A 27,991-nucleotide genomic window follows, 5' to 3' on the forward strand; every position below is an offset into this window, starting at 1 on the left:
ATACACCACAGAGTCAAAACAGAAGAGAAATCTGATTCTCTGTGGATGTTAAATTTTCCAGATGACTTATTTAAAATAATCCTATGCTGAATCAAATTGCAAATGCCTCTGTCTCCTAAATAAGATCTGTAATCAATCAAAAGAATGTGATCTGACTAGATACAAAGGAAACACCAATTAAATGGAGAATGTCTATTGTCCAGATTTCAACATAGATTTGGCTGGACAACCTACAGAGTTTGTTAATCAATATGAAAGCCTTATTCAAATAGCAGAGAAAAAAATAAGTAGGGTCTAGAGATGAACACAAGGAATAAAATAGACTGGACTGCCCTTTGCATTAATGCAAAGTTTCGATAATGACCTTCAAATTCCTATGAAAACAAAGGCCTATTTTTTTTTAAGGCTAAACTTTTTTTGCTGATCAGTGAAACATAGAATATAACACTCTTCAAGAATTAATAATTATTGTTCTGTAAGAAATGACCAACAGGATGATTTCAGAAAGGCCTGGAGAGACTTACATGAACTGATGCTGAGTGAAATGAGCAGGACCAGGAGATCATTATATACTTCAACAACAATACTATATGATGACCAGTTTTGATGGACCTGGCCATCCTCAACAATGAGATCAACCAAATCATTTCCAATGGAGCAGTAATGAACTGAACCAGCTACGCCCAGAGAAAGAACTCTGGAAGATGACTAAAAATCATTACATTGAATTCCCAATCCCCATATTTATGCCCACCTGCATTTTTGATTTCCTTCACAAGCTAATTGTACAATATTTCAGAGTCTGATTCTTTTTGTACAGCAAAATAACGGTTTGGTCATATATAGTTATTGTGTATCTAATTTATATTTAAATATATTTAACATCTACTGGTCATCTGGGGGAGGGGGGGAGGGCTAAGAGGTGAAAAATTGGAACAAGAGGTTTGGCAATTGTTAATGCTGTAAAGTTACCCATACATATAACCTGTAAATAAAAGGCTATTAAATAAAATTAAATTAAATTTTAAAAAAAGAATTAATATATTACATACCAGAGGGCAATGGAAAGGAACATGTTTGTTGTGAGCAAGCTGTAACATAAACTTAATGAGGAACTTTTAAGAACTCCAGGAGTAAATGTCATCTGAGAATTTTATGACAAGAAAAGAAGATAGACTCATATTATATTAGGGTGAGGAATGACAGGTAGAAATACTTACTTACAGACTGGTACCCTTAGAATAAAGAAAAGGCATGCGTAGGATGCTTGTGCTGAACTTCTGGGAAAGCATGGACAAGAGTCACAAAGATTGGGCAGGCTTAGATGGATGGGAAAGAGTTCAAATTGAGTCAAAGACCCACTTCAATATTTCAAATTGAAGAAAGGTGGAAAATGTTATAATACATAAGAAATTATAAGGGACAAGAATAAAATTCTATCCTACATGCTACACATATGACATTTAGTTGTTTGGGTCATGTCCCAATTCTTTGTGACTCCATTTGGGGTTTTCTTGGAATGATTCGCTATTTCTTACTTGAGATCATTTATGGATAAGGAAAGTTAGACAAACAGGACTAAGTGACTGGGTTCACACAGCTGTCTGAGTACACTCAGGAAAATGAGTGTTCCTGATTTCAAGCCCAGTACATAGCTGTCTATATAACTAGACATAGGAGAAAAATTATACCCCAAAATTTAACAATCGTAACTTTTGAAAAAATTAATATATACAATGACTTTTTAGGTGGTTAGCAGATCAATAATAAAAGTAATAGTTCAAGATGTCGGCCAGTAGCATCAATTATGGATGACTTTTTTTTAATATTGGCACAATAGGAGATAATTTAAATGTTACTATCTTAATAGATGACATCCTATTCAGATTAATATTTAAGAAGATTCCACTGGATTTTTAATGTTTTATATTATTCCAATGTTTTGTGTAATTTCCAGGTAAAATAATTTTTAAGAAACATATTTCTTTGTAGATACTTTTGAAAAATTAGATCATTACTCACTGCTAATTTTTACATTTCCCAATAATATAGTTGCTTTAAGAATTATTAGATTGTCCTTCATGGGAAGATCAAGGTACTTAATTAAGCCTTGACTGTGATGTTTTAGGCAAAAATGTCTTTGAAACTATCTGGTGTTATATTATGTTTTGTTTTGGGGGGGGGTGTTTCTTGGGAGGAAAGGGACATATATAACTTCTTATTCAATAACTATATTCTGGCTAATTTGAAAAGCGCAAAGGTAGCAGTTAAATAAAACATGCTAGAAAAATAAGAAACACTCTTATAATGAGAAAATCCTGGGTTTCAGTTGAACATTCTCCTGAACTTTTGTTTTTAATAAAAATCAAATTTGTCCATTTAATAATAAAGCTAAAAAAGGGAGAAAATAATCAGAATTACCCAATTAAAATAATGTTTATATATACTTCTAAATGCTTTTAAATCTTTAAGAGAAACAAGAAAGTATAATAGCTAATATTTTTAAAAGATTACTTTTATAAAGTTTAAAACAATTGGTACCTCAAATTGCTGGGTAACTATGAATATCATGGTATAATAATTATTATATTACTTTTTAAATATAATTGTAAATAATCTAAAAGGTCTTAATGAATTTTCAATTAAGTATCTTGTTAGTATTTAAGCAAGACATGTGTAACTCAACCTAAAATATCAGTAAAAATAAGTACATTAAAAAACTTTAAAAATAAGAAAAAAATTATCCTCATAGGTCAATCCTAGAATCCAAAATTTAGAAATTATGGGAATAATTTGTTTAATTTATGAAACAAATCTGAACATAAACAAAGGATTCTGTTTCCCCACATTTTATAATGAAAAAGTAAAAACTAAAGTCTGACAATTTAACAATACTGTTTTTTTTAAACTTAGGAGAAAAAAATGGACATCATATAGTTTAAACTAAAAGAAACATACCTAAAGCCATCTAATATGGGAATAAGCCTGTAAGTGAAAAAAAAAATGGTTTGGCTATTATTTTTCCTCTGAATTGATGGAAGACATAGTAAGTAAGGATGGTAGAGAAATGGCATATGCTTCATTGTCATATGAGTTGTTACAAACAGCTACTCACTTAATTTGTGCATAAATTGGATTTAAGTGAGGCAGGTACACAAAGTCATCGGCTTCACTCTCTCTTCCAGTCATCACTGTTCAGTGGCAAAACAGAATCAAGACCACTGGTGTGATTCAAGATGCAGCAGATGACCTTGATGTCTTAGATGTCTAGCCAAGCTCTAAACACTCCATAGTACTAGCTACATCTGCCTTCACAGCCATTGGAACAACTTGTTCTCTCACCCATTCCACCATAGGAAGTCTTTCCATGCTTGGGTTAGACATATCCCTAACTCACTGTAGAGTTTCAGACCCCTTGATTTCTCTCAGCCTGGTTTAACCAGTTTGCCAAAACAGTTTACAAGGATGTGGCAGGAACAACAGCTACAGCTTCTTAGAGCCACAAGTGAGAGTTAGGTGGATCAGGTGGACACCAAAGGAGGAAAACAGCTTTGTAAAGGGCTTAGCAACCCTCACCCTGAGCACATCCTACCCTCCAATAGCCTTGTTCTCTGATGACATACAGGTTTATCAGATGTTAGCATCAGTATTTTCCACAGGAATGGACATGATTAAAAGCTCTGAAGTCACATAAGATAGGTGATAACTTCACCAAACTGGTGGCTAGAAGCTGTTTTCAGATGTATCTATCTCAATGTAAATGTGTCCTCCAGTTTTGTTTTTGTTTTTGTTTTAAGTAATATAGACTAGAGTACAGAGCTATCAAAAGAAAGTGTAACTACTCTGAGCCCCCAATATTATTGTCTGGCAAATCTATAATAAGAGCTAAATGAGAAGTTATGTCTTGTCTTTCTAAACAAAATAAAACAAAAACAAAAAAATCAAAAACACCTAGCAAGTCATACCAGGTGGCAATGGTAGTGGGCCACTGAAAATTTGAACTATTAAAGAAATAGGGAATAAAGTTATTCGGAGAAAAAGTACTGGTGGATAAGAAGATCAACATTTTAGTACATGTGGAAGAGTCATAATAACTTAACAGCATTAGATTAGGTAGTTGCCCTTCAAGTTTTGCCTGAAATAATATCTTGTCTTCCATAGCAATAATGACTATCTCAACCTCTACTAAAGCGAATTAGAGGCAGAAAATCATTCAGAAAACAATTTCTAATTAAGTAGTATCAGAGACAAATATTGATGAGTCCTGGATGGCTAGGTGCAGTTGGCAGAGAAAAATTAAAGTACTGTCCTGAGGCAAACAGGGAAGGCCACTGAGGGGGGTCAGTTCAACCTGATAGCCCTACCTTCCTGTGTCCAGCCAAGAAATCCAAATTATGTCAAATCCCTGAAGCCTGCTCTTGGTAAAGGTCATGGGCAGCCTCACTGTGCTATGTCCAACTAAGAAATTCCATTCATGTCCCTGAGGTTAAATTTCCTCAATAAATTTGCCTTTGGCTCATACCATTTTTACTGAATCCTTTTGGGTCAGTCCACCATGATACTCTGCTTCTTGTTGTCTTTCTGTTTCCCCTCCACCATGCTACATAGTGCTTCTCCTCTCATTCCCACACCATATCTTATGATGTCTTTCTTGTTCTTATACCTAACTAACTGTTTTAGGGTGCTGATTTGGTCTGACAGCTAAGGACATGGCCCACCTTCTCAAGAGGATTTCCTTTTTCCTAGCTAATTATGAGTTCCACTAGAGAACTTGTCTTTTCAACAATTAATTATTAAAAAATTTTTCTTTGCTATATGTTCTCCCAAATCTCGACTCTATCTTCATTTTATCTGTAACCTTTTCAAAATAAACCCACCTTTTGCCAATGAGAATGGCCACTGTGAATTCTTCACATGACTGAACCCCAATTTGGTGCTCTCCTAAATAACATCATTTGGTGCCTACAACAACTACATCATTTGAGACATCAACCATGTCAAGATTATGTACTTTCTTTTTACATAATGGATATTCAATAAATATGTGATTTGATACAAACTTCTGGTTTCTTATGTCAATTGAAATAATTTAAAATGGCCTTTGTAATACTAAGAATATAAAAGATATATTTTCCTGACAGGGTCTGTGAGGGTATGAGGAAAGACTGGGTGAAAATGCCCTAGTATAGATAGAAAGAGAATAATTGCATAAATCCAAATATATACCGAGTCCTAAATTTGACTGCACCTGAAAATGAGGTCAAAAACAAATTAATAATTATCGATTTATGCTTACTAACTTAACTCAAAGCTTCTAGGAAAAGTGACCTTTTAACAATATATAGGTACTTCAATCTATTTTTAAGAATAGTGTTCCCTTCACTGATACATTGTTGGTGGAACTGTGAATGGATCCAACCATTCTGGAAAGCAGTTTGGAACTATACTCAAAAAGTTATCAAACTGTGCATACCCTTTGATCCAGCAGTGTTTCTACTGGACTTATATCCCAAAGAGATCTTAAAAAAGGGAAAGGGACACACATATGCAAAAATGTTTGTGGAAGCCCTCTTTATAGTAGCTAGAAACTGGAAACTGACTGGATACCCATCAATTGGAGAATGGCTGAATAAGTTATGGTATATGAATGTTATGGAATATTATTGTTGTATAAGAAATGACCAACAAGATGATTTCAGAGAGGCCTGGAGAGACTTACATGAACTGATGCTAAGTGAAGTGAGAAGAATCAGGAGATCATTATATACGGCAACAACAAGACTATATGATGATCAAATCTGATAGATGTGGCTCTTTTCAGCAATGAATTGATTCAAATCAGTTCAAATTGTCCAGTAATCAAGAGAACTATCTACATCCAGAGAAAGGACTATAGGAACTGAGTGTGGACCACAACATAGCATTTTAACTCTTTCTATTATTGTTTGCTTGCATTTTTGTTTCTTTCCCAGTATTTTTTTTCTTTCTAGATCAATTTTTTCTCGTGCAGCAAGATAACTGTATAAATATGTATACATAGATTGGATTTAACATTTAATTTAACATATTTAACACGTACTGGACTACCTGGGGAATGAATCTAGGGAAGGAAGTGGAAGGAAGGAGGGGAAAATTTGGAACACAAGTGTTTGCAAGGGTCAATGTTGAAAAAATTACCCATGCATATGTTTTATAAATAAACAGATATAATAAAAATTAAAAATTAAATTTTAAAAAGAATAATGATCCCTTAAATAAGACAGGCTTCTAGTTTTTTTCCAGAGATTGTTCTCCTCTCCCCTTTGGAACTGTGATTTCAAAATATTAAAATAATATTGTCCATTACTAACTGGCAGATTGATAAAAGCCATATCCTTTTCGCTATGAACTTTGATCATATCTTCTGTATAGTAAATAGCCTTATGCCTATTAATAGGTGGATATGTGAAATATACATAGACAAATATGATGTTTATGGATGTGATAAGTTCTATCTAATAAATGCTCTAATTCTTCAAATTCTCCAAGATCTCTTGAAAGTCTTTTTATCTGCCAACATGAATTTCCCAAATCTAAAAACATTCAAAACTAATGGAAATTCCATGGAAAAATAAAGCTAACTTTAAAAATTAAAATGTTATTGTTTGATACTGTGCATATCCTTTGATCCAGCAGTGTTATTATTGGGCTTATATCCCAAAGAGATACTGAAGAAGGGAAAGGGACCCATATGTACAAAAATGTTTGTGGCAGCCCTTTTCGTAGTGGCTAGAAACTAGAAATTGAATGGATGCCCACCAATTGGAGAATGGCTAAAATTATTGTTCTATAAGAAATGACCAGCAGGATGAATACAGAGAGGTTTGGAGAGACTTACATGAACTACTAAGTGAAATTAGCAGAACCAGGAGATCGTTATACACTTCAACAACAATATGAGGAACAATTCTGATGGAAGGGGCTATCTTCAACAATGAAAGGATACAAATCAGTTCCAACTGATCAATAATGAACAGAATCAGCTACACCTAGCGAAAGAACACTGGGAAATGAGTGTGGACCACAACATAGCATTTATACTCTTTCTGTTATTGTTTGCTTGCATTTTTGTTCTTCCCAGGTTATTTTTACCTTCTTTTTAAATCTGCTTTTTCTTGTGTAGCAAGACAACGTATAAATATGTATACATATGTTGTATTTAACATATATTTTAATATATTTAACATGTATGGGACTACCTGCCATCTAGATGAGGGGGTGGAGGGAAGGAGGGGAAAATTTGGAACATAAGTTTTTGCAAGGGTCCTTGTTGAAAAATTACCTATGCATATGTTTTGTCAATAAAAAGCTATAATAAAAAAAGGTCAGTATTTGATAAGAAAGTTGCTGATATTTCCAGCTAAAGTTAAAAAAAAATGCTCTAGATCCTTGAGATATGCATTAAAATGTAATGAAGATGATTATATATTTAAATATAGCAAGATCAGCCTTTAAGCTTCTGGAGGAAATATAATCTAATCACAAAAAAATGTATGATAGATATTAGACTAATATTGAAGCAAAGCAAACTTTTGTATGCTTAACAATATTCTCCTACATAAAGACATAGGTATACTCCTCAGGAAGCTTGGAAAACAATCAAGTCAGCAAACAGTTCCCTGTTGCTAAAATCATCTGCCTACAAACTGGAATCATTATCCTGTCACAATGCTATAAACAATATGCCAAGCAACAATGGATGAACCTTCTAAGTAAGATTCATCATGGGATTCAATATCTGAAAATCTACAAGTTTGGAAATTTGCCCCATAACTTTCAGAAATCAATTATATTCAAGATATGGAGATATATAATGGATTACTAAATGGAAAGAAGACAAAATGCTTCATGAATGAAGAAATTCCTCATCTTTAAGGGTTTTCAAGCAGAGGCTCAGTGTTTTAGAAGGGATTTATTCATTGGGCAGGAATTTGGATTAAATTTCTCCTAAGGTTTTTGTTTAATTACAGAGGATCTCATGATTCAAAAAAAGAAACTGAAGGTGTGATTTGAGAAAAGCCATGGAAAGATGTGAAGAGCTCTAATAAATTTTTAACTCTAAATAAAGCAAAGCTCCTGTCTTTATCATGAAGATTAATAAAAGAATTGGAGCGATAAAATAAATAAAAGTACAATTCAAGGATAAGTAGTATGTCTATCTTAAGTTAAAGACGTAAATGGAAAAGACAGTTAAGGAGAGTAGGCAGGAGAGTCTGCCCAGTAATTTCTCTACCTACCAGTCAGAATAACAAAGCTTTTTGTCATATACAGTTTTAGTGAAGAAAGAATTATTGTTACTATTTGGTACAATTATTATTATCATTTCTGAAAGTTATGAATTTGTAAGTTCAAGTACTACATAAGAAGAAAAGAAGAAATAGAGTATGAGAGGGAAATGTCTTTTCTAAGCAATTTTTTTTATGTATACATTAGCCTCTGAGTTGAATTAATAATTAAAATAAAATTATCTGACAGAATTTCAAATGCAACCAACTGACTAAAATTTTTTATTCTGATGTTTTAATAGTTTTGATAATAGTCTTTCCCCCACTTTCACCATTTTTGCAGCAAACATGGAGAGCCAAGTTTTCCCTTATGAGAACATTTTACAAATGACTTCCTGGAAGCTCATTTAAGAAATGGCCATAATTTTAACTCTGCTTGACCCATTAATGGCAATTAAAAATTTCTCATTTTTTGAATATCACCACATGTTTTGTAATATATTTAATGGTAACAATGATTATGTCTAAATTATTTCACATAATTTTGAAATTATAAACCTCATCTTGACCAAAACAGTGCTTTAAAATCATCAAAAATTGGATTTTTTTGGAATCAAAGTCATCTGTTTCCTCAGAATATTTCAAGGATATTGATTGCATAAAATAGCAATAACATTTACAAGTTCCTCTCTCTTTAACAGACAAGTCATAAAAGGATAGGGTTGAATTAAAAAGAAGTATATATTTGAAAAAGAGGATGGCTCCATTAGCAATTGTGCTAAACAAATATAACCTTTCCCTTTTACTCACAGTCTTTATTGTAAAGGTTTGTGGGAGCCCAAAGGTCTTTTGTTTGACAGATAAGTAAATAAAAAAAATTCAAAATGGTAACTTCTTTATTATAAATGTCAAGCCACAGGAACAGTTTTCTTTGCCTTTATGTCACCAGTATTTAGTACAATATCTGGTGTATAGTATATGCTTAATAAATACTTGTTGACTTAAACATATGACTTCTAATACCAATTTTAATAATTTTTTACACAAGTGTTAATTGTACCAATTTTTGTAGCTTTCAGATTTTCTTAGTTTTTAAATAATTAATAAGTTGCATTAAAATTAATAAGAATACATGTTTTATAATGAAATAAAATTAGTAAGGGATTGCCACCAAGATTTAATTTCTAAATTTTTCCTTTTTTTTTTTTCAAATTTTCACTAGCAAATAAACAGATACTAGTATTTAAAACTGATTTAAAAAAACACACTGTAAAAAAGGTTAGCCAGAGAAACTTTTGAAATATTTCAAGAAATTATACTAAAAAAAAATTATCAAAATTAAAATGTAGCATATTAGTATGTTTCAATTATTGATGACTATAATGTTCACCATAATTTTTCAAACCAAGAGAACACAGAAATAAAACAGTACATTAGAGGGATGTGGAATAGTTGTTTAAAACAAACAAATAAAAAGTATTGCATGTTGAATAACTATAGACAATGAATGCTGTCAATGAAGTAAAACCTTACCCAGATCTAGTCGTTTTGAATTCCACCTTGAGGATAGGTTTGCATGGTTCTGGTTTTTTCCCATCCTTTAATTGCTTTCCTAAAAGATATTGCCTTGTATTAAATTCTAAAGTATTCTACATGATAGTTTTTTTTTTAAATGAAAGTGAAATGTGATAAAATGTAACTGGATACATTTTAAAGTAAATTTGGAGGGGAGAAGAGAGAGACATACAATCTGTGCTTAAGGAATTAGTACTGAAAAAATGTAATTAGTAACCATTTTAAGACTGAAAAGTCTGATCATATAACATGTAAAAAGCAATATATCAATGTATTTCCAGAAAGGGGAAAGGGGGGAATTGAATCTCAATTTCTTAAGTACAAAAGATGAACAAGGGAAACTTTCAGTACGACAAAACAGCCTCAATACATTTATGAGTACTTGGACTTTGACAAAAATCTCTTAGCATAAATATTTCTATTTGACTAATGAAATGAAAGAACCAGAGTTGGAAGAGGTAGTATAAACTATCTAATCCAACCCATATCTTAACAAAAAATCCTTCTAACAAAAGAACTCATTTCCAGTAAGAGAGTTATCCAGCTTTGGTTTGATTTAAAATCCTCAAGTAAGAGAAAGTTTACTATTTTCTAAAATAGCTCATGTAACTTTTGGATGAATTGCATTATTAGGAAGTTTTCTCTTATATCAAATTAAAATATGCATCAAACCCTATAAAAGGAACTTTATTAACTTGATGAAAATTTCATCCTTTTTATTATAGATGAATGTCTGCTTCTAATTCAGAAACACAATTAAAATAGTACTAAATACTCATATTTAACTTTCCATCCTACAAATCTATTGACTGTTGAAAAGGGGGAAAAAAAACCCAACTATCATTATAATTGATAAATTTTAACATGCTCCTTACATATACTCACAAAAACAGGGAAAACAAAAGGAATACTTGTAAGAGACAGGATTTGCCAAAACTATTTATTGCCAATCTTACATTTCCAACTGCCTTTCAGACATTCAAAATGGGATGTCTTATACAAAAGTCAATGTATAAAAAACTGAATTGATTATCTTTCCCTCTAACTCCAATCCAAATATCCCTATTACTTTTGAGGGTATCATTATCTTCCTAGTCTCTTGGGTTCACAATCCTGGAAGTCATCCTCAACTCCTCACTATCATTCACCATATAGAATCTGTTTGTCAAGACCTGTGAATTTCAATATTCCTTTTTCTTTCTTCTGATGCTGCCACCATTCTAGTGACAGCCCTCATCATCTAGTGTATGTGTGCCTACACTACAGCAACAGCCTATCAATGGTTTTCCCTGCTTTGAGTCTATCTCCATGCCAATCCATCTATTCAGCCATCAGCAATTTTCCTAAATAAAGCGCAGTTCAACCTTGTTACAACCACACCACAACTCAACAAACTTCAGGGGCTCCCAACTGTCTCCAAGAAAAAATATAAAATTCTCTGTTTGATATTCAAAGCTTTTCACAATCTGGCCCTCTTCTACCTTTCCAGTCTTTTTACACCTTGTTCTCTGCCACCTACTCTTAGATCCACAGATATTGGCCTCTTTCTCACTATCTGAACAAGACACACAATCTCTCAGGCCCAAGCAGTTTTTTGACTGTCCCAGAAGTCTGGAAGGCTCTCCTTTCTCATCTTCCCTTACTGACTTTATTGACTTCCTTTAAATCCCAACTTAAACATTACCTTCTAGAAAAAGCTGTTCTCAATATCTTGCCTACCCTCCAGGAGCTCATATATTAATACATAAGATAATACATAAAATACACAAAAGAGGGATGTGGGATAGAAGAAAATATAGGTGGTGAAGGAGAGGAATAAAAGAAAGTAAGATGGGCCCTGGCCTCTTTACAAAATGGAAACTTCTAAAGGAACTGAATTAATGGAAGAGGGAAAGAATTCCTTAAAGAGGGATATTGCAGGGTCATCAGAACACAGGAGTGGCAAAATATTCTAAGGCAAAGGATTAAAAGAAATTCCAAATGAGATAGATAGCATTAGAGAAGTGATTTTGAAAACATGAAAGTCAGAAAAAGGCCTAAAATAAGGAGTTATCTTACTGGGAATTGGCTAAACAAATTGTGGTATATGAAAGTAATACAATATTACTTTGCCATAAGAAATCGATGAAATGAACAATTTCTGAGAAAATGGGAAAGACCTTTTATCAAATTATATAGAATAAAATGAGCAGAATTGGGAAATAAATTCATAAAATGACAACAACTGTGTAAAGAAAAACATATTAGAACTCTGGTCAATACAATGATAAATCATATGTCCAGAAGACTGGAGATAAAACAACCTTTTATTCAACTTGTATAAAGGTAATAAACTTGGAGGAAGCAGAGGGAGAGGGAGAGGGAGAGGGAGAGGAAGGGAGAGAGAGGAGGATTCACAACATGAGTAATATGGAAATGTTTAAAATGACTGTATATGTAAAACCTATTATTCAGATTGTTTACTGTTTTGAGGAGAGGGAAGGTAAAGGAGGAAGGGAGAAAAAACTTGGAACTTAAAATCTTGGAAAAATAGAATACTACGAAAAAATATTGGATTCATTTTAGTGGCAAGCTAAATCATTCATAATAATCTAGTTTGCACTAATTTTGATTACAAACAACTTCAGAGTCAGATTGTAAATATAACTTTTTCAAAAAAAAAAAAAAAAAACCTCCCACATCAGTAAACAATCATTTCATTAAAATATAATCCATTTCATTTTTGTGATATTATTTGATGCTCTCAGTTGTCACTTTGTTTCTCCTTGAATTATTCATGTTTTACAGGCATGAGGATTTTCTATAGTCTTATTCCTTATTACTGAATCATATTTTACAAAATATCGTTTCTTTGCCAGTAACCACTTTTGTTTTAAAACTGCAGAGTATTTTAATATATTGATTTAATTTGGAAGTATATATTTTGTTCTTAGCAGAATTTTTCTACCCCTTTATCTTCTGTATTAGATGTAAGTACATAAGGTCCAATTTTTTTCATGCTGTTCTTCGCAAGTATTTATCAGCATTGCAATGTGTAACTAATAAAATACATTTCTTCTTGCCTTTGGAATATAGAATGACAACTCCTTTGTTTTTAATATCTCCAAGTAAAACCTATGAGCTATCTTTCCATTAAACTCCCACTTCCTTTTTTGCTTCTGGTTTTCTTGGTAGGATTTGACATATTTGATATGATTCAGAACTTCTTATGAATAGTTGTCCATTTGATAAGGATGTCATATTTAGAGTGTGTATTTAGAGCATTTAACAAAAAATAAGATTTATAGACTATCACCTAGGTCACATGATCAAAAAATGGGGTGCTAGACATTTTCTTCAATCCTCAAAATGTTTTAAACCTCTGGAAAATAAGAATTATATGTAAAAGATTAAATGAATTTCAGCTTTATTTAGGTCATTAAGGATCCGTGATCATCAAGAACCCAGGATCTAGATTATCAAGAACCAAAATGACATAAAAATCCAATGAACTAATAATAGAAGTGAAAAGTAATCCTGACTCACTAATAGGCTCATTCAACATTTCCTACCAATACTACCACCACTAAGCTCTGTCAGTAGGACTAAAGCTTACCATGGGCTTACAAAAATACTCAACTTTATATCTCTCCTAATGTTCCTGAAAAGATTAAGAGAAAAATTAAAAATTATGGCAGCCTTCACAATAGAAATAATTAGCAGAATAGAACAACTTAAATCCTTGACGGTAACTCTCAAACAAGGAAAATAAAGAATAAATCATTAGAAACTCAAATACTCTGAAACAAAGGACCAACTTAAAGTACAAGAGTGAAAATCAAAAATGTAGTATTATTTCCATATAAATGAAACACATCCCTCTCAAAAACTGAAGCATATAGAAGCAACTTAAAGATTTGAGTTCTTCTAGAAGAACCTGACAAATCAAAAAAGTTGAACATCATAAGAAATTTAAAACATCATACAAGAAAAAGTGACAATTAAAGCTATTTAGATTCTGTACTTATAAAAAACCACAGAATGGAATGAAATAAGAGTTCTGAAGAGTTCCAGTTGACACAAAGGTAACATATCTGGCACACCTTAGTCCAACTATTAATGGGAAAAGGAAAAAAAAAAAAAAAAAAAAGGATGTTTGAAACTTTTCTAGAAGAAAAAACAAATCTGAAGAAATCATTTGCTTCCCAAACATCCCAGACAGTAGAAACACACAAAAAAGTAAACAAATCCAGCAATTCGTTCTTAAGAGAGAGACAGACAGACAAACAGACAAAACCAAAAGCAATTATTTAAAAATTATAAAAAAAAAAAACTGAGACTTGAAGGAAAAGGTTTGGGAAAAAAAACACCCTTATACTTCTGCAGAGGTCAAAGATCAATAAATAAGATACATTTTATATATTCACTTTTTTTTTTAATGTACTGAATAGCTGTCCTCCTTTCTGTCTCATCTCTTTCTGTCTGTCTCTCCCTTTCATCATCATCCTCTTATTTTTCTTTCATTCTCTGTCTGTCTCGCTCTTCTTCTTTCTCTTTCTCTCTTGTCCTTAAAAAAAAATCTATTTTTACATAGACAGCAAGCAAGGTGGTACAGTAGACAGAATACAGAGCCTGTGGCTAGGAAGACCCTGGTTCAAATTCTGCCTCAGACATGCAATAAATAGCTGTGTCACTTAGGCAAATCACATAACCTGTTTGCCTCACTTTCTTTATTGGTATCTGGCTCCTATGGTTGGTGTGAATTTCAAATGATATACAATATTTGCAAAGCACTTCAAACAGTAACTGGCATTCAGTAAGCTATATAACTACTTGCTGTTACTACTGCTGCTGCTACTACTATATTAGCTAGTACTATTTCTGAGGAAGTGACAGAGAAATAGAGGGGAAAATTATAGTGATGGAAATCAACTTTAAAAAGTTTAATAGAACAGTTCATAAAGGATTATATTTATGAAAACAATACATTGATAGAGTAATCACAGATTTCCATCAAAAGATGGAAGTGACCCTGTGCTCCTAAAGTCGATATTAGGGAAGTGCAACTATTTTTTAAAAAACAAAACAAAACAAAAAACTTAGCATACAGCCTCAAACAAACTTTGATTTCTTAAGAACATCTTATAGAAGAAAAAATATCACTAAGATATAGACACTTTGGCAAATATTAAATAATATCACAGAAAAAGGAAACTGATTTTAACTGACATTGAAGTCATTTTTGATTTGCCTTTTTGTGTACCTCGGACTTGCTAAAGACAAAGTTAATACAAAGACAAAAGAGAGAGAGAGAGAGAGAGAGAGAGAGAGAGAGAGAGAGAGAGAGAGAGAGAGAGAGAGAGAGAGAAGGGATGGCATTCAATTAAGCAGCAAACCTTTTACTTAAATTACCAAGTAGATAGACACAACAGCTAAGGACAATCCTATATCATAACAGAAACTTATTTGTAAAATCTGATGGAGGACAGTAAGAGTATGAACAGCAACACAATGAAACACAAAGAGTGATGGGGGAAAAAAGTTTAAAGAAAGTTTAGAAAAAAAGATGGAATGACAAGAAAAAATTATTACATATTTGATAACCATCTGATATCTAAATTATATAATTAACAGAAATAAGACCAAAAGCCATTTCCTCAATAGATAAATAGTCAAACAATAGCTAATATTATCAAAATATATGAACAAACCTTGATAGAATTGTAAAGCATTAATAAACCACAGGAAAGAATGCTCTAAGTTCCCCCAAAAGAGAAATGCAAGTAAAATCAATTCTATAGTTTAAATTTGTAGCCAGAAAATTGGCAACACTGATGAAAGACAGAAAAAAACAGGAAAGGGTGATAAAAAGATAGGTACTCTGACCTGGTACAATTCTACAAAGCAATTTCAATTCAATAAATATTTAAGCACCTAGTATGTACTAGGTAATGTACTATGCACAAAGGTTACAAAAAGAGGGAAAAGAGTTCTTTCTCTCAAGGAACTTACATTTTAATGAGGGAGACTCCTTGTAAATAAATATATACAAAGCAACCTACAAGTAAAATAATTTTAAAAGGGAAAGCAATGAAATTCGAACTTTGTAAATAAAGAAGCTAAAAATGTCCATACCTTTTAACCTAGAGCTTCCATTACTAGGGTGTGTATGCATGTGTGTTTGTATGTGTGCGCACTTATATGTACACGCATATACATACCAAGAGATCAGTATCAAAAGGACATATTTAGAATAACAAGAACTGGAAACATAATACATATCCATCAAATGAATGATGGCTTGAAAAAATATGCTACATGAAAATGGTGATTGTGTAGAATATGGAGAAACATGGAAAGAGGGAGCCAAGAAAACGACATACAAATGATAAAAATGTAAATGGAAACACCAAAAACCACAAACCAAATAGAACTGAATGAGAAAATAAGGTGACTGAATTTAGCCCCCAAAAAGAGATATGAGAAGATACTTCCCCTTTCATTCTTTGTAGGCATGGGAAACATTAGGAGTATTAAACATTGCACGTGATAAATAACAATTGTTTTTAGAGAATTTCTTTTAGAAAGATTATACTTTTTTTTTTCCTCTAAAAGATGGTTTTGTGTGAGAGGGAAAAGAAAGAGGAGTAAATCTATGTAATATGAAAATGAAAATGTATTTTAGTAAAGTAAAGCTTCAAGAGAAATATCAACTAAGGAGTCTCCCCAAGGGCATTTATAACACAGTAAGGAAGATAACAGATGAAAGGTTTTTGTTGTCTATAAATATTTTATACATTCTATTTACCACAAAAGAAAATAGAATTAATACAGTTTACCTTTAATGTTTCAGTCCTAGATATGCTTGTTGAAGAAAATATAGATGGAAAAAGCTCTAGACAAGCCCAACTATTTTTGGAGAAATTTGATGCTAGAAATGATATTTTGACAATTCTGAGAGATTTGACTTCCTAGCTATTAGAAAAAAAGGAAAGTTTTCAAAGGCATGTGGAGGAAAACTTATTATCCCTCCTCCCTCCAAAAAAGGACCAAGAGAATATTAATAAGCACTTTCCCATTTATACAAAAATTTTATGCATATTTTACTTAATATTATACATATTAAGGTAAAAAAAGAACAGAAAGGGTTTTGCAGCTGATATTCATAGTATATATCTTTTACCATTTACATAACTAGTTAGATAAAGAATATAAAATCCCATTATTCTTGTTGACTATAAGACAGCATTTCATTTAGCAAGGTAAAATATAACTTTAAAGACTTTCCTCAAATTAAAGCTTCACTTGTACGTATCAAAATTACATAAGATTCCTTGAAAGATACAACAAGGGCAGTAACTGTTAAATGACTCCACAATTGTTACTAGCAGGCAAGTTACACAACAGGGAAACATCATTATGGAGAAGAACCAAGTAAAAGGAGAAATTTCCTATAGATGGTGATATTTTCTAGAGGCTGCTGTTTAGAAGAGAAACTGTGGTGTCTGCTTCAAGCCCCATAAAACTTTAGGGTCTCAAGAATATTAAGAATAATTCAAAAGAATTTGGCCAACCTATTAAAAGAGGAAAAACAAAGTGAATAAAGAATGTCAATTATCCAAACTATGACATGTTGTTGGATGAACACTATTGAGCTATTTAATTTTATCAGTGCTGTATGTACACATAAAAATATATGCAGACATTATTGTACTGTCAAGAGACTAGTTAGCCAAGAAAACATAGAGTTCAAGCTTTAAGTCTGAGATATTCTGATTGTATAACCTTACTATTTTTAAGCTACAAAGAATGTGTTCACTTCTATTTGTAAAAGAAATCCTATAATAAGGAAATTACAGGTCCAGTTTATGTGTCAACAATATATATACACACAATATAAACATAATTACAAACACAAACAAACACAAATAGATATAGAAATAAAAACATGTAGATATTTTGGGCAGAAACTTCAAAGGAACAAGAAGTTTGGCCTGGATTTAAAAGCAGGAAAAAAGCAAGTTGTCCCACCTACGGAAAACCATAAAATTATTTTAATGACTTCAAATTGCTTTGAGAAACAAAGGCTGACCTTTTAAATATTAAAAAAAATTTTCCAGTTTCTCTAAAGAACTAAAATTGAAAATCATACAAAGATTAATCATATGGAAAATATTAATTGTCTGCAAGTGAAGAATTATTCAAGGAAAATATAGGAAGTTACCATGAAAGAAATGTATGAGGAAAAAAAAAAGATGGACTGGGGCACATTATTAGGGTAAAAGGATAACTGTTAGCCTGTTCACTTTATTGATATTTTCATAAAATCAAGAGAACACAAAGACATGCTGTGGTGAATTATGGGATTACATGGATAAAAGTCATAGAAGATGGTCAGGCACAGATGAGAATATAAAATTTAAGAGATCACAAATCCATCTATATAATTATGTGGTGTTGAGTTCTGCCAAAAACTAAAGAGATGATCTATGAACATTCATAATGTGAAGAATTAGCAAGGATTCATGAATAGGTTGTATGCTAGTTATAACAATATGACAAAAAAAAAGAATTTTAGGGAATAAGCAAAGGCAAAGAGCAAACAAAATTATGCTTTTTCCTGATGATACAGTATTATATTTTGAGAACTTTAGCAAGTCAACAAAAAATTAGCTAAAATTATTAACAGCTTTAGCAAGATTATAGTATATATGATTAATCCATATAAAGCATCATTATTCCTTTATATAAACAAACCCTGCAAGAAAAGTCAGAAAGAAAAATTCTATTCAAAATGACAGAAGCTATAAAATTCAAAAGGGCATCTACCATGATTAAATCAGAAACTATTCTGAATCTAACTACAAAACACTCTTTGCAGAAATAAAGACTAGTAAATGGGGAAATATTAATAGGTAATGGATAGGCTAATCCAATGGAATAAATGTAGCAAAGTAAAATACAGTTTTAAAAACTACTCAAATAAAGCCTCATTTGATTTGCACATATCAAAATTATATAAGATTCCTTGAAAAACACAACAATGGCAACAACCTTTTTCAGTGATTCCAATATTAATTTATTTATGTGGTGATGTACTAATTAATCTCCCAAATTTTACATAAGTATAATATATTGAAAATATTGAAAAAATAAAATTCACATAGAGGAAAAAATCAAAAATCTTAAAACAATAAAAAAAGTGGGAAGGAAAAGGGTCTATCAATACTAGTTTTCAAACTACTCTATAAATAAATAATCACTGAAAGAATTTGTATTGATTTGAAAAAAAAGATTAATTGGTGGAAAAAATTAATTTCACAATATACAGAATCAAACATAACAAAATTAAAGTCTGATAAACCCAAAGATGCAATTACAATGGGAGCAGAGGCCAACACACTTTTTGGTGAAAGCTAGTGGAAAAACTGTCATATATTGGAAGAAATCATACCATGCACCACAACTAGCTTCAAAAGAATACATGTTCTAGATCACAGGTATCAAAACTACCGGCCAAACTTCCAAGTGTCATTCCAAACCAGATTAAATATAATTTAGAAATTTCAAACAAAATGAATTAAAATTACATCCAACATAGATGATGTTAATTTGTTCTGAATTATATTTTTTTCTTCCCTAAGTCAATATGCAGCCCACAGAAATCCTTTTTTTTTTTAAGAGTCTGATATCACTGATCTAGTTTTTAAAATCCTATCATAAACAAAATAGAGGAACAAAGAAGAAATTACCTTTCAGATCTATGTAGATAAAGAAATGTTCATGACTAAACAAGAGATAGAGAAATTCACCATAAGATAATTTACCAAAATAATTATCAAGGATCACACAAGATAGACAATTTTGATTATATAAAATTTAAAGTTTTTGCACAAATAAATTTAATGCAAAAATTAGATGGATGATAGGGTAAATAAGAAGGAAAAGCCTATGCAACAAGTTTCCTGCATAAAAGACTCTTTTTCAAGATATAAAAGAAACTGATTCAAATTTATAAGACTAAGATCCATTCTCCAATAGCTAAATGACTAAAAAAAGGATATTAGTAAGCAGTTTTCAAAGGAAGTAATACAAACTACCTGTAAACACCTCAATAAATGTTTTAAGTCACTAAAAAATTAGAATTAAAAATTAAAACTCTGAAGTTCTACTACACAACTAAGGAATAACAATGGCAACAGAGGGAAAAAAAAAAATGATAAGGCTATGGAAAAAGATATATTAGTGCACTGCTGGTGGCGCTGTGAATTGCTCCAAAACATTCAGGAAAGCAATTTGAGATTATGTCCCCAAAATTGCCAATCTGTGCATACAGACTTTGACCCAGTTACACCTTATTAAGCATATGCTCCCAAAAAAGCAAAGAAAAAGGGAAGGGATCTATATGCTCAAAAATATTTACAGCAACTCTTTTTATAAAAGCCAAAAAATCAGAAACTAAGGGGTTGTCTTCCTAATAAAAAAAGTTAATCAAATTACAGTGTATGAATGCAATGTATTATTATGTCATAAGAAGTAATCAAATGGATCATTTCAGAATAAACTAGGAAATTTATAACAAGACTTTATCAAGCAGAATAAAGATAGCAGATCTAGGAATACAGCTTATAAAATGATAGGACAGAGAAAAACAACTTGGAAAGATTTTAGAACTATATGCAATGCACTAAATACAAACAAAACACATGACATCTCTTAACAGAAAGGCAATAACTTACAATGCAGAAAAATTCATACATCTTCAGCTATAGGTAATATGAGAACTTGTTTTGTCATATTATGTAGATATGGATTAAAGGATTTGGGTTTGTTTGGAGTTTTTTGTGTGAGGATTTTTGGTATAATGATTTACTTGAATTTAATTTGCTCAAGCTTAAATAAAAAACAAAAACTTACTACGTAAAAATAATAAATTGAGAAAAAAATTTTAAATAAGCAAGTGTTACATAAACAGGTGGTATAGTATATGGAGAGTCAGGAAGATCTATATTCAACTCCTGCTCTAACACATACCAGCTTAAGACCTAAGGAATCATTTAGCCTCTTATTGCCCCCAGCCAAATATCTAATATGGCACATCACAGAGACAGCAGAGGCACTGTTAATGGGAATTTCTTGATGGGAGCTTCATTCACTGAAAAAAAAATCATATCTGATAAAAATAAATATGTAAATGAATAAAGGACCAATAAAAATTAACCAAAACCAGTCCTTTTAAATTTTAAAAACAACTTACTGACAGAAAAGATGCAAAAAATTTTTTTTTCCAGAGATGTCCATCAATTGGAGAATGGATAAATAAATTTTGAGATGTGTTTGTGTTTTTAAATTATTGTTCTATGGGAAATGATGGGCAGTATGCTCTCAGGAAAAAAAATAAATAAATAAAAAAACAAAAAACCCGGAAAGTCCTCCATGAAGTCAAGCAAAATGAAATGTACTGCTGTATATAAAGTAATAGCAATGTTCTGAGATGACCAGCTGTAAATGACTTAACTGTTCTCAGCAATATGATGATCCACAAATCCTCTGAAGGACTTATGATGAGAAATCCTATCCATACATAGAGAAGGAACTCATTGTGTCTGAATACAGATTAAGCATTCTCTTTTTTTCTTCTCCCTTTATCAAAATTTCTTTTTCTTTTTTCTTTTTTTTATTAGGATGGGAGATCTGTATTTTCTTTTACAACAAGACTATGGAAATATTTGGCATAACTTCATGTATAGTTTCTTGACAGGAGAGAATCTGGATCTCAAAAGTTTTAAAAATAAATGTAAAAAATTGTTTTAAATGTAACTAGGGAAAATATTAAATAAATTTGTATCAAAAATAAAACTTTGAAAAAATTACCCATCCATATGTTTTGTTAATAAAAAGCTATAAAAAATAATTTAAAAAATTGTCCTGTCTATTTGTAGACTGCTAGATGTGATAGCAAATGACATGGGTTCAAACTCCAGGCTTTGTTACCTACACCAGTGAGAAGATCTAGGGAAATTTACTACTTTTACTTTTCTGAAGTATAAGGGAATGGGACTAGATTTCAATTCTAAAACTTTTAATTTTGTTGTAACTTTGGGAAGACTCATTCTTAGGGCACCACTCATACTCTTGATCCAGTGGTGGCTTAGACAAAGTTCAATTCTGGGAATTTTTGTTTATCATTGTAATTCTCCAGAACTCAAATACACCATCCCAAAATCCCAGGGACAATTTTAATTTAGGCTCTTGGTGCAAAACATGAATAAAGTATGGGACAGGCTATTTATTCTTATACATAAAAAGGAATACTCTTGTAAGAGAAAATTTAACAAGAATAAAATTAAAGCAAGATATAATAGCTTCATTTATAACTATTGCCATAGTTTCTTGGGAGGCTAATAATTTTAACTGCATATAAAACAGGATGCAGTACTAAAGTTTGTCATTTTATATTCCACATCAACATATCATCCAAGCAACTTCCAATACATGCCTGATGGCAAAACAACTAGCCTTAGGTAAAGTCAAGGCAAGTTAAAAAGCATTTGTTAAGGGCCTACTATGTGCCAGACACTGTGCTAAGACCAGGGGATACAAAGAAGGGCAAAAGATTGGTCGTCCTCTTAAGGAAGTCACAAGTTAGTAAGGCAGACAAATGCAAACATGTACAAACAAAATATATATCAGATAATGTGGAGTTTATCAAAAGAAGGAAGGTACATTAAGGGGGAATAGAAAATGATTCTTATAGATGGTAGAATTTTAGCTGAGAATGAAGGAAATCAGAGTAGCCAAAAGGGAGAGATGCTGTTGTTGTAGCACAATCATGTTTCTTCATAACCTCATGAACCATTCAGTCCTTCTGTTTTTCACTTTCTCTCTTGGTCTATTCAAGTTTATAGTCTATCCACAGGCAGAGAGTATCTTTCCATTTCATTCTCTTTCATCACCTTCTCCTTATACCTTCAAACTTTCTCAACATTTAGGTTTTTTCCCAATGATTCTCATTTTCTCATTATGTGGCCAAAGTGGCTTTATCTGACCTTCCAATGAATAGCAGGAATTTTTTTTAAGAAATGATTGATTTAATCTCTTTGCTGTCCAAAAGATTCCAAAGTCTTCCAACTACCATAATTCAAAAGCATTGATTAGCATTCAGATTTCCTCATAATCCAACTCTCAAGTCATATATTGTTACTGGAAAAACCACAGCTTTAACTATATAGACTTTGGTTGGCAAAGTGTTATCTTCCTTTTTAGTATGCTGTCCAGATTTGACATATTTTTCCTTCCAAGGAATAAACATCTTTAAATTTCAAGGTTACAGTTACTATCTGCAGTGATCTTCGAGTCCAAGAATATAAAATCAGACACTGCTTCCATTTCTTCTCCCTCTGTTTACCAGGAAGTGATGGGACCAGTTGCCAAGAATTTTTTTTTATGTCAAACTTCAAATCAGTTTTTATACTTTCCCTTTTCATCCTCATCAAGAGGCTTTCTGGGACCTACATATACAAAAATGTTTGTGGCAGCCCTTTTTGTAGTGGCAAGAAACTGGAAACTGAGTGGATGCCCATCAGCTGGGGAATGGCTAAATAAGTTATGGAATATTATTGTTCTATAAGAAACGACCAGGAAGATGATTTTTAGAGAGGCCTGGAGAGACTTACATGAGCTGATGCTAAGTGAAATGAGCAAAACCAGATCATTGTACACAATAACAAAAAGATTATACCATGATCAATTCTGATGAACGTGGCTCTTTTCAACAATGAGATGATTCAGGCCACTTCCAAAGATTTTGTGATAAAGAGAGCCATCTGCATCCAGAAAAAGGACTATAGGGACTGTATGTGGATCACAACACAGTATTTTCACTTTTTTGTAATTGTTTGTTTGTGTTTTGTTTTGTTTTGATGCAGCAGAAGAACTGCACATGTTTAACATATATTGGATTACTTGTCATCAGGGAGAAGGGGATAAGGGAAGGAAGGGAAAAAATGTTTGCAACACAAGAGTTTACATGGATGAATGTTGAAAATTATCTATGTATATGTTTTGAAAACAAAAAGCTTTAATTTAAAAAAAAATCAAAAGGTTTTCTGATTCCTCTTTGCTTTCTGCCATCAGAATGGTATCATCTGTATGTCTGAGATTGTAGTTATTTTTATCAGCAATCTTAATTCCAGTTTTGATTCATCTAACCTAGCATTTTGGATTATGTATTCTTCACATAAATTAATAAATAAGGTAACAAAAAATAACTGTGCTATATTCCTTTTCCAAACTTAAATCAATCAATTCCAAATTCAATTCTAAGTTGGCTTACATTCAAGTTACTCAGGAGAAAAGTAAGATTCTTTGATACTTCCATCTTTATAAGGATTTGCCAAATTTTGTTGATCCATGAAACAGGAATAGATTTTTTTTTTCTGGAATTCCGAGGGGCAGAATCAAGATGGCAGAGAGTTCCTCCCAGTGTCCTTCAGAACAACAACAGATCAAACCTCTAAACTGGTTTTGGAGTGACAGAACTCATAAATATTTGGAGTTTAACAAATTTCCAGCAGAAGATATTTTGGAAGAACTTTGGAAAAGATCTGTTTCAATTGGGCATGGAGAAAAAGAGGAAAATGGCCAAGCACAGGTACAGCACAAGAAACCAAGGAGCAAATGCAAAATGCAAATAGTGAGCCTCTGAACCCCAGAATAATGTGAGACCTGACCATACCCACCTAGCACCAGAAGTCAGTCAGCAGCACCGGCCTCCGAGCAATTTAAAACTGCTATTACCTACAGAGGAAGCTTGGGACAATTTCCTCTTTTCCTTAAGAGCAGACCTTAATCTTTAAAAAAAAGAAAATGAGCAAAAAAGCAAAAAGAACTATACCATAGATAGCCTTTATGGAGAAAGAGAAGAACATACCTCAAACCCTAAAGATCTTAAAGACTAACCATCTCCAAATGAAACCCCAAAGGGTGATATAAGTTGGTCTCTGTCTCACAAGATTCTCTTGGAAGAATTCAAAAAGGATATTTGTAATGGGCCAGAATTCTGGAGAAAGGTGTTAATTCAGTGGAATTGATAAGACAATGGTTATCTACTTTAGCATGGCGATTTATAGTTCTCTAGTTCAGTATTGTAATGGGCTGAAGCTCGAGTTAATGCACTGAGGTTCCAAACATGTGAGGCTAAATAGTAATTGGACTATAACTCTATTAATATACATGCTTGGATAAAGAATGGCCCTCGCCCACTCTTTGTGCAAGTCCTGATGTGTTGTATAGGAAATGACGATTTTGGTGGGTGGAGGCAAAGGGACAGGAAGGGAGGCGGGGAGAGAAGGCTGGCTGGCTTCTGGTCTGCCTGGCTTCTTGATTCAGCTGCACACATTGCTATCGCGAATTCCCCTTTACCTCCGATCCCCCTTTACCTCCTATCCTTCTTATCTACGGAGAATAAAGATTGAAGATTTTCCCTTAACCTGAATTCCTGCCTCCGGCTGATTTTAAAATACGCAGTCATCACAAGTATGATTGATTTAATCTTACATCATGTAATGATTCCCTAGTGATATAATGATTGGTTTATACTCAGTATGATGAATTGATTTAATTGTAATAGAATATATAAACTAGGGACAAACTCAGCCATAAGGAGAAGATTTAGAAGCCTCTAGTGGCTCTCCTGTCTCCTGCATTTCTCCATTGAGACCAAGACCCATCTGAAGGTCCCCCACAAAGCTAGCCCGGCCCCAGGCAAAGGAGACAGACTGTGAAGGACATAATAAAGACTTTGGACTTTATAACCTGGCTATTCTCATGGTGATTATTTTGCTGAGACTAAGGCTGGTCTGAAGGCCCCCAGAAAGCTAACCTGAACATTACAGATCTTAAAAGAGAGTTAGAAGAAAAGCAAGGAAAGAAAATGAGAACCTTTGCAAGACAGTTTGGAAACGCAATTCCCTTGCTTTCTCCATAATCATTTGGCAATTTGTTTTCTAGTTCCTCTGTCTCTTCAAAAATTAGCCTTCTCTTCTGGAAATTCTCAGTTCACATATTGTAAAGTCTACCTTGTTAAATCTTAAGCATAACATTGTTGGCATGTATAATAGTTTGGTATATTCCTTGGCATTGCCCTTTTTAGAACTTTCCAAATCTATTGGCATATTGAGTACAACACATTAATATCATCATCTTTTTAGAATTTTAAATAAGAATTCTATCATTTTACTGTTATCAATGTTATCAATCAATCCTAAGGCCCACTTAACTTCATTCTTCAGGATGTTTGGCTCTTCAGTACCCTTCTTATTGTGTTTATTAGCAATGTTAAGCTCGTTCTTGAATTGTTCTTTTGTAAATTCTTGCTACTTCCTGCCATCTATTTCTGTTAAGCCCTTACCATTTTTTCCTTTATCATGTCCATTTTTGTGTGAAACATATCCTTGATACCTCTAATTTTCTTGAGAGCTTGTCTTTCCCCTTCTATGCCTTTGCTTTGCTCATTTAAGAAAACTTCACCTCTTATTGTCAATCTCTGGAATTCTAAATTCAATTCAGTTTATCTTTCCTCTTTATCCCTTCCTTTTTTCCTCAGCTATTTGTAGAGCCTTATCACACAGTTATTTTTCTTTCTTTGGATCTTTTTTTTGCTATTGTTGCTACCTCATGTACAATACTGCAAATCTCTATTCAAACTTGTCCAATGTTATTTAAGTCATATGTATGATAGTATGATGATTTTGCCTATTTTCTGTATGAAGCCTGAAGTTCTTAAGTTCATGATCTGAAAAGGTGCTCTAAATCACTAGTGATCAGACAAATGCAAATTAAGACAACTTTAAGATATCACTACACACCTATTAGATTGGCTAAGATGACAGAAAACGATAATGATCAATGTTGGAAGTGGGAGAACTAGGATGCTAATACATTGTTAGTGGACCTATGAACAGATCGAACCATTCTGGAGAGCAGTTTGGAACTACGGTCAAAGGGCTATCCAACTGTGTATGCTCTTTGATCCAGCAATATTTCTATTACCATTATATCCCAAAGAGATCTTAATGGAGGGAAAGGCACCAACATGTACAAAAATGTTTGTGGCAACCCTCTTTGTAATGGCAAGAAATTGGAAACTGAGTAGATGTCCATCAATTAGAGAATGGCTGAATAAATTATGGTACATGAATGTTATGGAATATTCTTGTTCTGTAAGAAATGACCAGCAGAATTATTTCAGATAGGGTTGGAGAGACCTACATGAACTCATGTTGAGTGAAATGAGCAGAACCAGGAGATTATTATACACGGCAACAACATGCATTGTTGGTGGAGTTGTGAATAGATCCAACCATTCTGGAAAGCAATTTGGAATTATACTCAAAAGTACATACCCTTTGATCCAGCAGGGTTACCACTGGGCTTATATCCCAAAGAGATATTAAAGAAAGGAAGGGAACCGTATGTGAAAAAATGTTTGTGGTGGCTCTTTTCATAGTGGCTAGAAACTGGAAATTGAAGGGATGCTCACCAATTGGAGAATGGCTGAATAAATTGTAATATATGAATATTATGGAATATTATTGTTCTATAAGAAATGTCCAGCAGGATGAATACAGAGAGGTTGGAAAGACTTACATGAATTGATGCTAAGTGAAATGAGCAAAACCAGGAGATCATTATACACTTCAACAACAAAACTACATGATGATCAATTCTGATGGATGTGGCTCTCTTCAACAATGAGAGAGGATCCAAATCAGTTCCAACTGATCTGTAATGAACAGAATCAGCTACATCCAGAGAAAGAACACTGGGAAATGAGTATGGACCACAATATAACATTTCCACTCTTTCTGTTATTGTTTGCTTGTTTTTGTTTGTTTGTTTGTTTTTTGTGGTTTTTGTTGTTGTTTTCTTCTCAGATTATTTTTATCTTCTTTCTAAATCCAATCTTTCTTGTGCAACAAGATAACTGTATAAATATGTATACATATATTGTATTTAACATATACTTTAACATATTTAATGTGTATGGGACTATCTGACATCTAGGGAAGGGAGTGGAGGGAAGGAGGGGAAAAGTTGAAACAAAAGTTTTTGCAAGGGTCAATGTTAAAAAATTACCCATGCATATGTTTTGCATATAAAAAGCTATAATA

The 27,991-nt window shown here is 32.5% G+C and overlaps 1 protein-coding gene across 4 annotated transcripts in view; it reads right to left on the bottom strand.

Annotated features, from left to right (window-relative positions):
• STXBP5 (syntaxin binding protein 5) overlaps positions 1–27,991 on the bottom strand; it is a 191,881-nt gene that overhangs the window by 88,272 nt on the left and 75,618 nt on the right. For all 4 annotated transcript variants that reach the window (XM_031937649.1, XM_031937648.1, XM_031937651.1 and 1 more), the window contains exon 9: positions 9,798–9,876. In XM_031937649.1, coding sequence (XP_031793509.1) covers positions 9,798–9,876 — 79 coding nt within the window. The remainder of the gene's footprint in view (positions 1–9,797; positions 9,877–27,991) is intronic.

Source organism: Sarcophilus harrisii, chromosome 4 (assembly GCF_902635505.1).
Source record: "Sarcophilus harrisii chromosome 4, mSarHar1.11, whole genome shotgun sequence".
NCBI lineage: Eukaryota > Metazoa > Chordata > Mammalia > Dasyuromorphia > Dasyuridae > Sarcophilus > Sarcophilus harrisii.